The sequence below is a fragment of the Chelonoidis abingdonii genome, chromosome 11, assembly GCF_003597395.2.
Source record: "Chelonoidis abingdonii isolate Lonesome George chromosome 11, CheloAbing_2.0, whole genome shotgun sequence".
In the NCBI taxonomy this organism is placed as follows: Eukaryota; Metazoa; Chordata; order Testudines; family Testudinidae; genus Chelonoidis; species Chelonoidis abingdonii.
Genome location: NC_133779.1, coordinates 46,458,486 through 46,474,057, shown reverse-complemented (window position 1 = coordinate 46,474,057; position 15,572 = coordinate 46,458,486). Strand labels below are relative to the sequence as shown.

Below are 15,572 nucleotides of genomic sequence, written 5' to 3'. Positions count from 1 at the left end.
ACTCCAGGACATAACCCCAAAGATCGGAGTAGCCAGACCTCAACTCTCTGCCAACGACACTGTGCAGAGACTGGAGTCCCCCAGATGGACCCGATCCTGACTGGCCAGCAGGGAAAAGTTCATCTGTCTTATTGGGAGTGGTGAGCACTGTAGGTGTCGTGTGTGTAGGGAGACCAGATGTCCCGATTTTTGGGTCTTGTTCTTATAGAGGCTCCTATTACCCTCCACCCCCTGTCCCAATTTTTCACACTTGCTGTCTGGTCACCCTAAGTGTGTGCAGTCTGCTTTGGGTGATTGTTAATAAACAGAGGATAAGGATATTACTGTATAAGGCTCTTTCACTGGTAAAAGCTCCTGCAACCCCGCAGGGTGATGCCTGAGCCCTAGGAACAGGGTAGGGGTGGGTGCCCTAGAGTGTGTGAGTAACAGAGAATTGTGTGCAGGTAATGTGGTCTCTGCGTGCATCCCCTCAGGCATCAGCCCTCCTGCACACAATGCCACGATTCTCCCAAACCTAGCCCGAGCCTTGGGCTACAGCCCCTGCCCTCACCCCCAGGGCATCGTGAAGGTGTGACCAGGTTTGGCATGGGCAGTTCTTCCCTTTGGGACTCTGTGACCAGTGTACAGCAACCAGCCAGCCTTCTGCAGACAACAGCATGCGTTATCTTTGCAGTAGGAACAAATATTTTAGAGAAAGAGGCTTTTTAAAGACAGTCTCCAGCCAGTTCTTCCCTTACAGTCTCACCATCTCCTGCTAGCGACCTAGTCAGGCCAGCTCCTTCACACAGCCCCAGCAGGGTCATGTCTCAATTTGGCTCCCTCAAACAAATACCGCTCCCCTTTAACCTCCTGCATACACACACTTGAGCGGGTCCCTTTTAAATCCTGCTCTAGTTCTTTCATTCTTCTGTGTTCCCGGCCTTTGGACTTTCAAGACGGACCCTGTAGGCTGAGCCGGAGCCCTCAGAGCCCATAGGTCTGGTGCTGTCCTTTGCCAACTCAAGTGCTGGCTGAGCGGGCGCTTGCCTTGAGCTGTTCCTTTCCCTCCTGCCTGTTTCCCCAGTCAGCCCGCTGTTGAGTTAACCCAGTATATTCATACAGTAACATCCCAATTGCCAGGCCAGTGTACAGCAGTGTTATGCTAGGGGCACTGGTCATGGGCTCTGAGACTGGGCATCAGCGAACCCTTCAATGAGCATAACTGTCAGGGTGGGTTAATCAGAACCACCTCCCACCCCCGCAAGGGAAAAGGGGGTTTTGATCCCACCCAGGAGTCTGGCCTGAGTGGGGAGCAGGTGCATGTAAATCACACACAACAGAGAGGTGGAGGTCAAAAGCCAGAAAGCCAAGCCGTAGCGCGAGAGCACAGTGGCATCCTGGAGAAAGCTGGACAGCTTTGGGGCTGCTGTTGGCTACAGAGACTTGGGGCCGTGAGCTTAGCAACTGCCCCTTGCGTTCTCGGTTCCTCCTGCATTTGGAGCAGCAGGATTTTGTACTTTCCTTGTAACTAAACAAACAAGACAGCGTCAGACAAGATACCCGACTCCATCACTTTCTACTTCCCACTGGCACAGCCCCAGGGACCCTGAAATCTGACAAGCCGCTCGGATCACCAAGAGGCAGCTGTATTCAGGAATTATTACCAGGCAGCTCCACATCCATCCCTCCTTCCCCTCATCAGTCTTCTCCCTGCTCTGTTCACCCCACCCTCTCCCGGCCCATGTCTTTCCATTTAGCTAATGGAACTGACTAAACCCCACTCCCTCCAAAATGGGGTGACCAACATGACATGTGCCCCCATCACCCTGATCGCTGTTGGAATGTTTTATTCCCCCTCCCCTGTTGTGTTGCCTATTTAGATTATAAGGTCTTCAGGACAGGGACTGTCTGCGACCCGGTGTTTGTACAGCTCCAAGCACCCTGCCCTCCCTTGCTTTCAGCAGCTCCTTCAGCATTATGGTGATAAACACACTCAGTAATCAATGAGACATTGGAATTGAATAAAGCCACCTTTCTCAAACCAGTCGCTCCAGCTGTAAACCAAAAGCCCAGAATGCCACTTGTTTCTTATTCATCACCCAGATTGCTACATGGATTTCTTGCATACTGTTTAATCCCCCAAGAGGAAGCTGGAGAGGGAAGAGCTTGCGAATTCAGCTGCATGTGGTTGAGTTTCAGAGAATGGCGCCAAAAGACAGAAGCGTGTGGTGGGTTTGGATCTCGGTGCTGTGTGCTGGAACTGGTGAGTCTAAGTCAGGGACTAGGGAAGCGGGGGAGATCGGGGTCTGTTTTATTTCTCGTGGGCTTTAGTGACCCTGGCTGCACCTGTAAGAGGATAGATCTGTGCTTACGGATGTAGCCGACGCTCTGGGGGCTTTTATACCAGAGCATCAAGTGAAAGCAAAACCCCCGGAGGATGAATCTGGCCTAGCGGCGAAGGCAGGGGAAGGGAAGCAGGACTCCTGGCTTCCAGGCCCAGCTCTGGGAAGGGCAGGTTGTCTAATTATGAGGAAGAAGGGAGTTGGAACCTGGGTATAAGGTCCACTGGTCGGTGTAGGATAGGATGGAGCGTGGGCCAGTAGTCACGGTAGGGAGCTCAGCTGAGTGGTGGTCCCAGCTTGGTCACTGACTGGTTTGTGAACCTGGACAAGTTCCAGAAACACGGTACAAGCTGTCCCCTGCCACCAGTCCCCCATGCCTGGAGTCCTTCCTCTGCATGATGCCGTGGAGGAGTTTGAGAACTCCCCATAATACAGCTGGGCAAAGCTGCAGGTGTGGTTGGCTACTGGGATTTCTTTTCTGACCTCTAGAACCATAAAATAAGTTTGAATTAGTCTTTTAGCACAGAAAACAAGAAGTGCCACTGTTGGTTAAATATCCAGCATTAGCCCTTTGTATAATCCAGAGTACTGGAGTCTCCTGCAGCAGGGAGTTCACAGACTGGGTACACTGGGGCACGTCTACACTACAAAAAGAAGTGTGAGTTAACTCAGGTTAGCTAAACCGGATTCAAATAGCAGTGGAGATAAGGCAGTTCAGCATCTAACTTGGGTCAGCAGTGGGAGTTCAAGCCAATAGAGCAGCCTGGGGTTGAACTTGTGCAGCTAACGCAGGCTGAATGAAGAGTGTGTGTGTTGACTGCTCTTTTATTCCGAATTAGCTAATCAGAGCGAAAACCTCAAACAACAGGACAATGGTTAGGCTGCTGGTGAGCCGAGACTCCAGCCTATCAGGCTGATGGCTGTTGTCTCACTGTTTCCTGGTGCTCCCCCGTCTCCTGTCTGTACTTCGATTGTCAGCCCTTTGGGGAAGGGGCTTGTCTTGGTTTGCTGTGTATTTGTACAGCACTTGGCACCATGGGGTCCTGCTCCGTGACTGGGGCTCCTAAATGCGACGGTTACAGAAATAAATAACCACTTTGCTTTAAAAGCTTCCCTGCTACTGATTTCCATCCACTGACCTCGGGCCTGTTTCTTACTGACACTGAGCCATCGCTGGCTATGCTCAGACATTCTAGAGATAGCTGCACACTCCGCAGAGCTGAGTCGGGGGCAGTGGGCGAGTTTCCCAACCGCCTGCGAGGGTCAGTTTGCGGCTGCTCAGGGTCCTGCTATTTCCATCCGTCACCATGAGGCAGCAAAGTAACCGGTCGATGCTCCCCTAGTTTTTGCATGAGCTCTGGGGGAAGTGTTGCTCAACAGCACTTCAGCACCGTGCTTCTAGGAGGGTTGCTTGAGCAGGTGTTGGGCAACAGCTGCTTCACCCAACAGGCGCTTCCTGTCAGTCGGAGATGTGGTCGGTCACTCCTAGGGGGTGTCTGTGCTTGCTAAGCTACGGAGAGCGTCCGTTGGTGCTGTGGCTGCAGTGGAGAGATGGTTAATCCAGTTTACAGGCCTTGATTCTAATTCACACCAATATGTTCTGGTGCCCGCTTTGGTTGATCAAAAGGGAAGTGCCGGACCTGGCTGAGGATGAGGAATTGTAAACTGTGCCTGTCTGACAAAATCCTTGGTGCCATCTAAGTCTCGTTTTCCTCAAACAGCAGTGAGAGAACACGCAGCCGGGGGCACAGGTCACAAGCCAGATACTCCAGTCCAGTGCCCAAGCAGGACTGACATAGGATGGGACTAGCCCTCCCTCCCCCCGGCTAGCCCCCGGGCCTGGAATCTCCAGGGTCACCCCCTTGCTCCACATTCCATAGGTTTTGCCTTCACTGCCGAGGCCGGATGGGTTTTTCACATGGAGATCGCTCTCCTAGTGGAGAGCAGGCAGGTAGTCAGGGTCAGTATGTACACCCTGTCCAGACCCCTGGGGAGGGAGTTGGAGGGGGGTGGGGGGCAGCTATGACAAAGCCTTAGCTTGCAGCTGCATGTCAAGTGAGGTCCAGCTGGGTCATTAGGGTCACTATGTTCCTTTAATGACTCCAGATTGTTGCCCGCTTGTATTTGCCCTTTGAGCGAGTACGAATCTCATCTTCTTGCCCTCTGTTGCGGGCTCATTACGGGATGCTCGCAGGGGTCCGAATTACAGTGACACCCACTGGATGCCGCCAAGATGGTGCCCAGGGGACCGATGGAGACGCGTGTTCTCGGCTTCCCAAAGAGCTCCGCCCACAACGGCCCCCGTGCAGCCAACCAGACTCTCGATGCAGAGCACTCATTGGCTGCGTGTGCTCTGAGGGTGGGACACTGTTCTAGCTCAGAGAGCTGATCAGCCAGTCAAATGCATCCCAAAGCTGTGGTCCTTGATGTGCTCATCCCTCCAGCACCAGTCTTGATGCTCAAGTCCGAGTTTCCATCCAAATGGCTCTTTTCTCCTGTGGGACAGGTGGAAATGTAGCAGTCCCAGGCAGACTGGAACCTGGGAGTGCGGAGAGAAGAGTTCAGGCCCAGAGATAGGTGCCATGATGTTCTGTCCCTTAGAACAGTGGTTTTCAACCTTCTTTCATGTGTAGACCCCTAAAAAATGTCAAAGGGAGGCCTAGACTGCGGCTCCCTGGGGGGGCCCGCAGACCTGAGAACCAGAGCCTTGGAGCTGGTTACTATCCGAAGGGGTGAGGGAATGTCAGAAACCTGCATGAGGCAGCAGCTTGAATGGGAAGCTAATGATTGCAGGCAATTTTTTCAAACTTCCTGCTTTGCAATGCAGATCCCCAGATTGCCTTGCATTACCATGTCTTTAAATAATCAAAGAGGAATATTAGCACTTCATATTCAAAGGCTCAGCCGCTTCAGGGATGAGCTCTGAGAAAAGCTTCTAGATAATATTTCCTTAGACTGAGGGGAGGGGAGGATTTCTCAGACCCTGGGAACAGATGCAGGGTCCAGTTCTCCACTCCCACCAGCTTTGTCACTTCTCCATTTCCACCTGTGAGTGCCTTTTATGGAGTCACCCCAATTGATACTGGGATGTGAGAAGTAGGTTTAAGATGTGCATCTGAAGAAGTGGGTTTTTTACCCATGAAAGCTTATGCCCAAATAAATCTGTTAGTCTTTAAGGTGCCACCGGACTCCTCCTTGTTTTTGTGGATACAGACTAACATGGCTACCCTCTGATACTTGGGATAAGAGAGAGGCCCATCAAGCTGTCAATCTCAGTAGCCTGACCTGGTTACTCCGGATTGTGCATGTCTCTAAATATTAATCACTCACTCACCCTTTCTTTTGTTTGCAACCATCTCTCTGCACTGAGCACCTGCAATATTTCCGAGCAGTGACAATCAAGGCTTTCATTCTCGCATTTCGGTTCATTTCTACTAGGGGCCTGTGCACACCTGGATTAAATGGGGGTATTTTTGAACATGTTTTAAAGAAAACTCTTTTCATCCTAGTGTGCCCAGGCCCAAAGAGATTAGAGCATGCACCAACTCACAGGATCAAGACCAGCCAGTCATGTACCATGTTAGATTAGATTCAGTAGGTAGGTAGATGGATCACGCAGGACAGGAGCCAAGAAAGGGGGGGTTGAGGACAGAGCAATGCCCATACCAACTCCACAGCAACTGATAACTCCTCCACACTGTCCCAGGGATGCTCAGCTGGCAGGTAGCCTAGGAGAGTGTTTCTCAATGTCCAGTCTGTGGAACGGCGCCAGTTCCTGAGATCTCCCTGACACAGTTTAGGAAGGCAGCAAACAGTCCCTGGAATCAAAAAGGTTGAGAAACACTGGCCTAGATACAAGAGGATTCTAGTGCCTGCACTGCTGTGCCACAGATTTGCTGCAGGACTTTGGGCAAGTCACTTAGACGCTGATCCTCAGAAGTATTTCGGTATCTAATGCCTATTGGCACGGGCAGTAGGGGTGAAGGGCTGCTGCAGCGCCCCCAGGTTTTATGTGGGGTCCTGGCTGCTGGCCCCATGCGCAAGGTCCCCGCTGTCAGCCCTGCATGCGGGACTCCGCTACTGGCCCCGCGCCTGCCCCAAGCCAGGGCCCCAGCCTCAGCCCCCTTATTCTTGTCCATGTGCCCTCCCCTCCTGGAGACATGGCCCTGCTCCCAGCCCCAGCTCTGGGGGCAAGAGGACATAAGGTAAAGAGTTTGGGGATAGTTTTGCTGGATTTCACCACCCCCACTATAAAAAATGTTCCAGCGCCACTGCCCATTGGTTCCCCAGGCTCTGTGCCTCAGTTCTCCCATGTGTGCAACGAGGTCAATAGCTCTGCCCTGCCTCACAGGGGTGTTGCAAGGATAACTACATTAAGGATTAATGTACAACCTACAGCGATGGGGGCCAGATAAGCGCAACCGGCAAGCATCACTCTATCTCCATGCACGCAATCTGCGACGCAATCACTCCTGATTTCTGCAACATACTTCCTGGCTGCACACGCATTCATAGGATGTGACTCTGTGTCATCCTTATCTGGTATTGGGGGAGAAAAATCTGTGTTTAATATTGTCAGCACGAAGGGAGCATACTACTTCAGAGATCCTGCCAAATTAGAAGAGATTGATGGACAAGCTGCAATTTCTGCAGTAAGGAAGTTGGTAGCAGTGTCGTATGACCAGACCATAGAAAGAAAGAAAAGGAGACCCCAAGAGACCTCAATTGCTTTCCTCTCAGTCTAGACATCGACAAGTCACTGGGCAAACGCCCACCATGTGGACAGTTTCGAAGAACATGTCACAAGAGCATCTTGGCAAACGCAGATTTGGATGACACCAGATGTTGGATCACCATTGTCACATGGGTGAAAAAATGTGGATGATGAATGACTTCCTGTGTCCTTCAAGGGCCCAGTGGGATCTGAGCTTCTACAAGACCTTATTTGTGACTCCATAAGAAGGGGTAGCCACACAATCAGCTATGCCTGTGGTCAGAACAATTTGCCCTGGACACTCTCGTCAGTGATCAGAATGATGAACAAGATGATGATAGAGCTGGTGATCCTTCTAGTCAACATCATCACCTTTCAGTGAGACCTGTATACGTTTATTATTCGATCTTGTTTTACCTTTTAGATTAGTATTGTGATGCTTTGAGGTCACAAAGAAATCGGTGCTGCCTGAGTGGAGCAGAGGGGCAGGATCAGATGAGAGAATCTGGCCTGCTGAATGGCAATGTGTGTTTTACGCAGAAGAGAGGGGGGTAAAGGCAGAGCTGGCGTTAGCTGATACGGCTTCATTGACCTCAGCTGGAGCTGCACCAACGTAGGCCAGGTCTGGATTAGTCCCAGTATTGCCAACTCTTGTGACTGTATCGCGAGTCTCGCAATTGGAGCTGGGCAAATAACTGATTTTTTCAGTTCAGTCACCAAACCAAAAATCTAAAAAGTCAGATTGTTTTGAACCAAAACTGGTATTTTTTTTGTTGTTCTTCCCCTCGCTGAAACAAAAATATAAATAAACAAACAAACAAAAATTAGTTTGGGTCAAATGAAATGTTTTGAAAACGTTGATTTGAATCAAAATGGTTTGATTTGACATTTCCCCTTCACACCCTGCAAAAAAAGAATTTTTTTTTCCTGTACAAACTATTTGCTGAATTCAACCTAAATTTCCAAATAGTTTTGGTTCCCTGAAAAAAAAATTGTGCGGGGCAAATTTACCATTCACTGACATATTTTTTGCCCAGTTCTGTTCACGGTGTTTGGTGTTTTTCAAAATGCCTGTTCCTGGAATCCTGCGATTAGATAATAATCTCCACTTCCTTTATTTGTTTAACAAACAAAGAAACAAAGAAAGCACACATTTCTAGCCTGTGGGATTAGAAAGCAAAAAGTCTGAAAACATAAAGCAATTGTATCTTGGAGGCCCAGAAATCAGGAGCCAAACAGAGAGAATCATAAGTTATTTACTAGCTGAAAAATATGAGATTTTAATAAGCTGTGTGGATTTTTGGGAGCATGCCTCCTGGTTTTTAACGCTTGGGTTGGCAATTAATATTAATTATCTGTATTGTTGTAGTACCTAGGAGCCCTGTTCATGGACCAGCACCCCACTGATGCGGGCACTGTAGAAACAGCACACAAAAATGCTGTGTCTATGAAGTGCTAATGTGCAATTTTTCATTTGAAAACAAAAAAACAAAACCTGTTACAATTTTTGCAGTTGCCAGAGCAGCAGAACAAGGACAATTGTCCAAAGACACGGGGGAAAGGGGGCGTCTCGGAGAAACAGCGAACTACCTCACCTGGACAGCAGAGAGAACAGACAGAAATGCAACATGGGTCACTACAAACACAGCCACCTCCGCAGGAGGAGGACCCACAACGCCCAACGCAACAGTTCTCATCCCGGGAAAGGACACCACTGGGCGCAAAACCAGTAAGTCTTGGGCAGAGAGCTCTGCCAACCGCATTCAGGGTGAGCCCCCACTCCCCTCGCTGAGCTGTTACGCAGGAGTGAAGCCACTCAGATAAGCCAAATGGGATTTCTTGCAGAAGGGGACATGGCAGACTCCAGCAGGTTGGGAAATGGTTCGAATGACTCAGAAATTTGAACTGGGTGTAACTGTAGCCACACAGGCATCGGCGTGATTGAGGCCCTGCCACGAGCCGCTCAAGGAAAACCTCTGCTCAGCACACAGCCAAAGACAAAGCAAACGAGAAATGAAGCTGTATTAAGAGAGAAAGGATAGCAGCATCTGCCCCATTCCAGACCTGGGTGCCTCCACTCAGCGTGTACCCTCCTCCCCACCAAAAAGCCACTCAATACAGACTTTAATGCTAACCCTTCCCTCCCCAGGGCTGCTTTATTAGCCAAGCTACAGTTTCTCGAAAGCAGCTCTCTGTCCTGCTGGTGCGGTGTCACTTCTAGGCACACTGGGTACAAATTTCCAAGAAAATTTGGCGAGTCGAGATCTCCTGAAAAGCCAATGACGGCTAAGTGCCTCAGCTCCCCAGAAGCTGCTTATGTGTCCAAGTCATTAGGTGACTTTCAGAATGTCAGCCTTTAGCATCCCACACAAACTGCAAACAGAGGTGACTGGAAGCTCTCTGGGGCAGAGGCCATCTCTTTGGTCTGTGGTTGTACGGCACCTAGCCCCGGGGGCCCTGGGCCACCACAATACAGATCATAAAGATTAGGTCCTAGGATTTACTCCCTCCAGGGCCGGCTCCAGCTTTTTTGCCGCCTCAAGTGGTGAAGTGGCAAAAAAAAAAAAAAAAAAAAGCCCCGATCTGCAGCCCTTCAGCAGCAGCTCAGCTGCACCGCGTCATTCTTCAGCAGCAATTCGGAGGCGGGTCCTTCGCTCTGAGAGGGACCGAGAGACCTGCCACCAAATTGCCACCACAGACCCTGGACGTGCTGCCCCAAGCACCTGCTTCCTTTGCTGGTGCCTGGAGCCGGCTCTGACTGCAATTACTGGCAGCTGAATTTGCAGGCACTGCAGTTGGATCTGCCACACATGTGCCTAGAGCACTGGATTGGGACTCTGAAGACCCAAGTTCTAGCCTCAGCTCTGCCACTGGCCTGCTGGGTGACCGTGGGCAAGTCATTTCCCCCTGCTCCATGCCTCAGTTTCCCTATCTGTGCAATGGGCAGGATGATCCTGACCTCCCTGTGTGAGGTGCTTGGTGAGGAAAGGATGATGATGATGATGATTGTCCCTGTGTCAACCCAGCAGAGCAGCTGTCAAAGCCAGTGATTGCAATCCACTTCGGGGAGGGGATCTGCAACATCACCTTGACCTGCACCATGCAGGAAGGAGGCGGGGACGTCAAGTACAGTTGGCAGCAGCCCGGGAAAAGGCACGTTCTGTCCAAGAAGCCTGTTCTCCACATCACCCAGAAGCCAGCCGATGGCTTCCTGAACTACACCTGCACCATCTGCAGGGGGGAGAGCAAGAATTCCAGCACGGTGTCCCTGAGCAAGCACTGCCACGGTCAGACTCAGTATTCCCACCCACAGCTCAGCACATTCACTAGATAGGTCTGCGGCCTACTGGTTAGAGCACTGGCCTGGGACTCAGAAGCCTTGAGTTCTACTCCCACCCCTTGCCTCAGTTTCCCTTCCTGCCCTTTTTCTGCTTTGACTGTAAGCTCCATGGGGCAGAGGCAGCACCCAAGGGCCAGCCCTCTCGGTGCTACCATTACAATATAGGGCAAAGTGACAAGCGGGTTTGTGGAGTAAACTAACTGGAGACCCTTTCAAGGCTGCTCTGAATCAGCCCGGCTCTGTCGCCATCCCTGGAGCTGTAAGGGTTTACACCAGTGAGGAATTGGCCCTGGCTGTGACTCAATTCCTTCTCTTCCCTTTGTAGGCACCTCAGCTTCCAGCTCGATCAAGTACTGGGTCCCGCCGGCGTTCCTAGTTATTGCGTTGATCACCCTGTATTTCACATACAGGAAGACCACAGAGAGAGGTGCGGGTGTGGCCTGACTCTGTTAGCCTGGAAATTCCAGGCTCGATTCTGATCTCAACTGCCCTGGTGCAAATCCAGGTTAACTTCAGTGAAAGGTGACTCTGAATTAGGCAGGTCAGCTGCCTGGTTTTAAACCGGATGGTCCTTCTTTTGGGGTCTCGACACTGAAACAAACCTGGGCTGCGCATTGAGATCAGAGGCAGGCTGAGGCTCAGCAGCATTCTCTGTGCAGTGTGACCTTGTGCGCCTCGTGCAATACGATGCCCCTGCGTCGTGGCAGCGGCACATCACTACGCCAGAAAACAACATTGCTACAGGCCCCCCCAGCCCTTCGGGACTTATGCTGCATGCGGGGGCCCCCGCAGGGTCAGACTTTAGATCCTGCTGCTCCCAAACCTCAGGCCCCTGCCACCTGAGCTACAGGAGAATCCCCATCAGTGGCTAGCCGTGTAGGGTCTTTGACACCATGGGGTAGTTTTGATTTCATCCAGTAGAGAGCAACGATGCACTCACACACTAGCCAGCTCATTAAGGGAGTCAGTGTTGAAATTTCACTTTAGAGGAGGGGTAGGCAACCTATGGCACATGTGCCGAAGGCAGCACGCAAGCTGATTTTCAGTGACACTCACACTGCCACGGTCCTGGCCACTGGTCTGGGGGGCTCTGCATTTCAATTTAGTTTTAAATGAAGCTTCTTAAACATTTTTAAAACATTATTTACTTTCCCTACAACAATAGTTTAGTTCTATAATATAGACTTAGAGAAAGAGCCCTTCTAAAAACGTTAACGTATGACTGGCACGTGAAACTTTAAATCAGAGTGACTAATGAAGACTCGGCACAGCACAGCTGAAAGGCTGCCAACCCCTGCTCTAGAGTCTCCTGCCAAAGCCCTTTGCCCCCCACGCCCTGCCTCCCTCAGTCTTCCTCACCACCACGCGGCTTTCTTTGGAGAATGCAGAAGAACGTAAAAACCATTTATCCCCCCGGTGATTTCAGTTAACGCCGCCCTTTGGTTTTGTTCCTCAGAAAGCCGCAGCAGAGCGGGGTCCATTGATCAATCCTCGGGTAAGATTCACTCCCCTCCTTCCGTTATATTCACACTGTGCTGTGCCCATCATTGGGGTATCTGAGTAGTTAGGATGAGGGGCTGCCCCAGGGCCAGAACCTCAAAATTATTTAAGGCCTAACTCCCACCGATGGCCTGATTTTACCAGGATTTAGGCACCCAGACATCTTTAAAGATCTGGACTCAAGTGATTTAGGAGCACAGACCTCATGGACTCTCAATGGGATGGTCTCTCTAATAGCCTGGGACCAACATGGCTACAATAACACTGCAAACAAGATACCCCCCACCCCATCATGGTCTGTTTTCCTTTCCCTTTTGCACTTTCCGTTCATTGAGCATTGCCAGTTTCCACTGCTCAGCCCAGTTAGGGCTAAATCCTACAAACATGCATTAGTTACTCATATTGCAGTGGAACCTGGAGCCTCAGCCATGGCCCGGGACCCCAGGATGCTAGGAGCTGTAAGAACACAGGAAACAAAGACAGTCCCTGCCCCAAAGGTATTTAAGGGCCTGACTCCTGTTGGCCTGATTTCAATGGGAATTAATTGCCTAAATCCCTTTGAGGGGCTGGGGCCAAGTCCCCATTATTGCTCTGAGCAGGAAGGGGTGAGGAGCAACAGATTTTTACATAACCTGCTTTTCCTTGGCTTGTTTTTCTTTGTGGGTTTATTACCAGCTCGCTGCTTTGTATTGCAGACTCTGATTCAAAGGACAATCAGGAGGTTCACGGTGCAGCCCATGTTATCCCCCATCCGGAGGTAGGTCCCTAAGACATATTTCCCTCCCCTCCTGCCACCCAACAAATGACCATCTGTGCCAGGATTAGAACCCAGCTCGCTCTTTGAGCTAGCCCAGCCGAATGGAGAGAGAGAGCAAGGGGCTGAGAGTTCAGAATCCTGCACTCTGTTCCTCTGCCAGGCTCTCCACCAGGCCTCAATTTCCTCATCTGTAAAATGGAGGCGTAAGTGATCCAGACCCTGCTTGCATCCATAGATCTCCAAGCGCTCATCCCACAGCGCCACTTATGAGTTTCTATTGCAATGACTCCACGGCTTAGAAAGCCTGGGTGTGAGCACCTGCGCACGAATGGGGCTTTATTCCTAGATTGCCTTAAACCATTTTTTCAAATTTAGGGCCTGATTCAGCCCCTGTGTTAATCCAGATTCATGCCCACATACCTCCCTTGATTCCAGCAGACCTGCACCAATACAAAAGTGGATTGAAACTATGGCTCTTAGTTCTCATGGGAACAGTGCCCAGTGACAGACACCCAGGCTCTGTGCCTAGCTCTGTCTCCAGGCAACCCACTGCACCTGTGTGACTCAGTTTCCCCACATGGGAATAACAATGCTTAGCAAGAGTGCAACAAAGCTCCATCCATTCACATTTGGGAAGCATTTCAGAACACCCCCTAGGCAGGCAGCCATGGGTCACTCTATTCACACACACAGGCGAAGATCCATCTACTGTGGCTGTATTTTGTATTGCAGGCGTGGAATCAGACCCATGCGGAGATGCTGAATCTAAGCACCAAGAAAGACGAACAAGCTCTCTCTGACCCAGATCCTTCCCGCAGCCAGGCAAGAAGTCACTGCTCCTTGGTTTTACTTTCTGAAAATAAAGAGCAACAGGCCAGCAGCTGCTACCAGAAGTAGGGTGAAATCCTTGGCCCCTGATGCCTATGGCAAAACTTCACGCTTAGTTCTGACTGACTGCAGCACCCACGACAGCTGCTCTTTCCAGGGACCCCTCTTGGACACCCTGCTCCCAGCTTCCAGGCGGTGTCTGCTGGGCTCTTTGTCCTGCTCGGTCTCTCTCTTTCTCCCTGGATGTCTCTCTCCTTCTGCCACCCCTGTCCCACCCACCCACATACTCCTTCCCCAACAGCAAAATCCCCTCCACCCAGACCTTAGTTCTTGACTAGCCTGTGGGCATGTCTCCATCTTGGACACAGCTAGGAGCCAGGGCTGGATGAAGGGCAGCTGCTAAACAGATGCAGTTAGGAGGTTTTTAACCCTCCCACGTGACACACTTGCACTTTTCATCCACTCCTCACTAAGAGCTGGGTGCTATTAATACCCACTTAGCATGGGGCGTCGCCAAAGGCTGCCTCTCCCCATCCCAACCTGGGTGACTTACCTTGAAGGTCAATCCCTGGGTGACAGCAGTCCTGCCGGCTGGGTGCCTCTGAGGGAGCCCATCCCATCCAGAGAGCCAGAGCAGCCCAGAGACAATGAAGAACACCAGAGCTCACTGGAGACCAGTCTCCCCACAGCTGCCTGGCGAGCAGTGGATGCAGCCTTTCCTCCTCCAAGTCTCAGCTCTGGCACACCTGAGGCCGCAGGTGGGGCTGATTGTGACCATAGGAGGTCGTTAACCCCTTCCTGGTTTGGGAGTGAGGAGGGAGTTGTCCATCTGCCTGCAGGGGCTTTGCTCATGCCATCTCACTGAGCGCCTGATCCTGCTCTTCTTTCCACCAGCCCAAAGCAGGAATGACACAGGTGTGAGAGGAGAATGAGAACTTCTCAGGCCTGTCCTAGCTGGGCTCAAAGCACAGAGGAGTTTGCAGGTCACCGGGGAGGCGCCCAGAGACAAGTGGTCGTGATGCAAACTCCACAGCTGACCCCAAGCAGTCGGGCTCCTGGAGAGTCGGATGTGCGATTAGTCCAGAATCTCGGGCCTGGGCAGGAGGGCTGGATTTCTGCCTCTCTTGCCAGCTCCCATCCTGTGCCCAGCACCCACAAGTCAAGGGCGGCTGTGTGCTGAAAGGGAAGTGCCTGGGGAAGCCTTTGATCTCTTCTCTGGCTTCCTTCCAGACCATTTTCATGTGGATTTTGCTTCTCTTAGATTGACCAGAACGCAGCAGCTGATAGCGCAGCCCCGTGCAGCGATCCCAGGACATCAGACCCTGTCAGAGCTTCCTGGTCCCTCAGCGCGATGCCAACACATGGAGAAACTACAGAGGCTTTGGTCACTTTTGAAGAAAGCTCTGTACGCCAATCCCAGCCCGCTCCAAATCTTCCCCTTGTCCCTTGATGAAGAAGGGAGGTGACAGTCAATCTCACCCCTTACACGGCGCTTTTCTCCTGTAGATCTCACGGTGCTTTGCAAGTGGGAGTGCATATCAACAGCCCCATTTAGAAAGGGAAACTGAGGCACAGAAAGGCAAAGTGACCGTGCCTCTCAAGCCAGCAACAGAGCAAGAAAACAGAACCCAGGAATCCTAAAACCCTGCCTGGCACTGGACTGTTGATTGTGGTGCTGCTCTCTTGTGGATGGCAAACTTTGGCCCTGATTCTCCATAATGTTAAGTACGTGTCTAAATCCTAGTAAGATTGGGGACTGTTTTTGGTTCCGGGAGTATCAAAATTGTAGAGCAATCTAATGGGGGTGGGGTCATGTGTGTGTGTGTATGTAATTCACAGGATTTCATCCAATAAGGTAATATTTAATGTTTGAAACACAGCTGGCCCCGATTCTGGAACTGGTGGGAGTTGGGAGTTTGCAAAGAAAGCAGGATTAGGCCATATCCCAGCCCCAGGTGAGCGCCCCTCTCAGCCACTCGCTAGACCGCTGTGAGGGAACCCTGCCTCTGGATGATTTAAGGCTCTGAAGCCTGAACACAGCCCTGGGGCACAGACCCTCTGTGTACCACCCCCTCCCGAGGGCTGGAGCCCTCTGTCCAGGACGTAGCCCCT

At 51.2% G+C, this 15,572-nt stretch overlaps 1 protein-coding gene across 4 annotated transcripts; it reads left to right on the top strand.

Annotated features, from left to right (window-relative positions):
- Positions 1-1,157: 1,157 nt before the first annotated feature.
- Positions 1,158-15,201, top strand: LOC116831780 (uncharacterized). Of its 4 annotated transcripts, none has more exons than XM_032792043.2 (6): positions 1,158-2,242; positions 8,549-8,764; positions 10,701-10,802; positions 11,832-11,870; positions 12,571-12,632; positions 14,722-15,201. In XM_032792043.2, exons 1-6 carry the CDS (start codon positions 2,182-2,184, stop codon positions 14,908-14,910), a joined length of 669 nt encoding a protein of 222 aa, XP_032647934.1. In that variant the 5' UTR covers positions 1,158-2,181; the 3' UTR covers positions 14,911-15,201. The 4 variants fall into 4 exon arrangements, with proteins under 4 accessions (XP_032647934.1, XP_074927145.1, XP_074927147.1 ...); XM_075071044.1 differs by lacking the exon at positions 14,722-15,201 and adding an exon at positions 13,365-13,758; XM_075071046.1 differs by lacking the exons at positions 10,701-10,802; positions 11,832-11,870; positions 12,571-12,632; positions 14,722-15,201 and adding an exon at positions 10,065-10,693.
- The last annotated feature ends 371 nt before the right edge of the window (positions 15,202-15,572 follow it).

Excerpts from the sequence above, each read along its gene's own strand:
- LOC116831780 (XM_032792043.2), top strand. The coding sequence starts at position 2,182 with ATGGCGCCAAAAGACAGAAGCGTGTGGTGGGTTTGGATCTCGGTGCTG. Across the intron at positions 11,871-12,570 it reads GTCCATTGATCAATCCTCGG|ACTCTGATTCAAAGGACAAT; the intron begins GTAAGATTCACT and ends TTTGTATTGCAG. Across the intron at positions 12,633-14,721 it reads ATGTTATCCCCCATCCGGAG|ATTGACCAGAACGCAGCAGC; the intron begins GTAGGTCCCTAA and ends TGCTTCTCTTAG.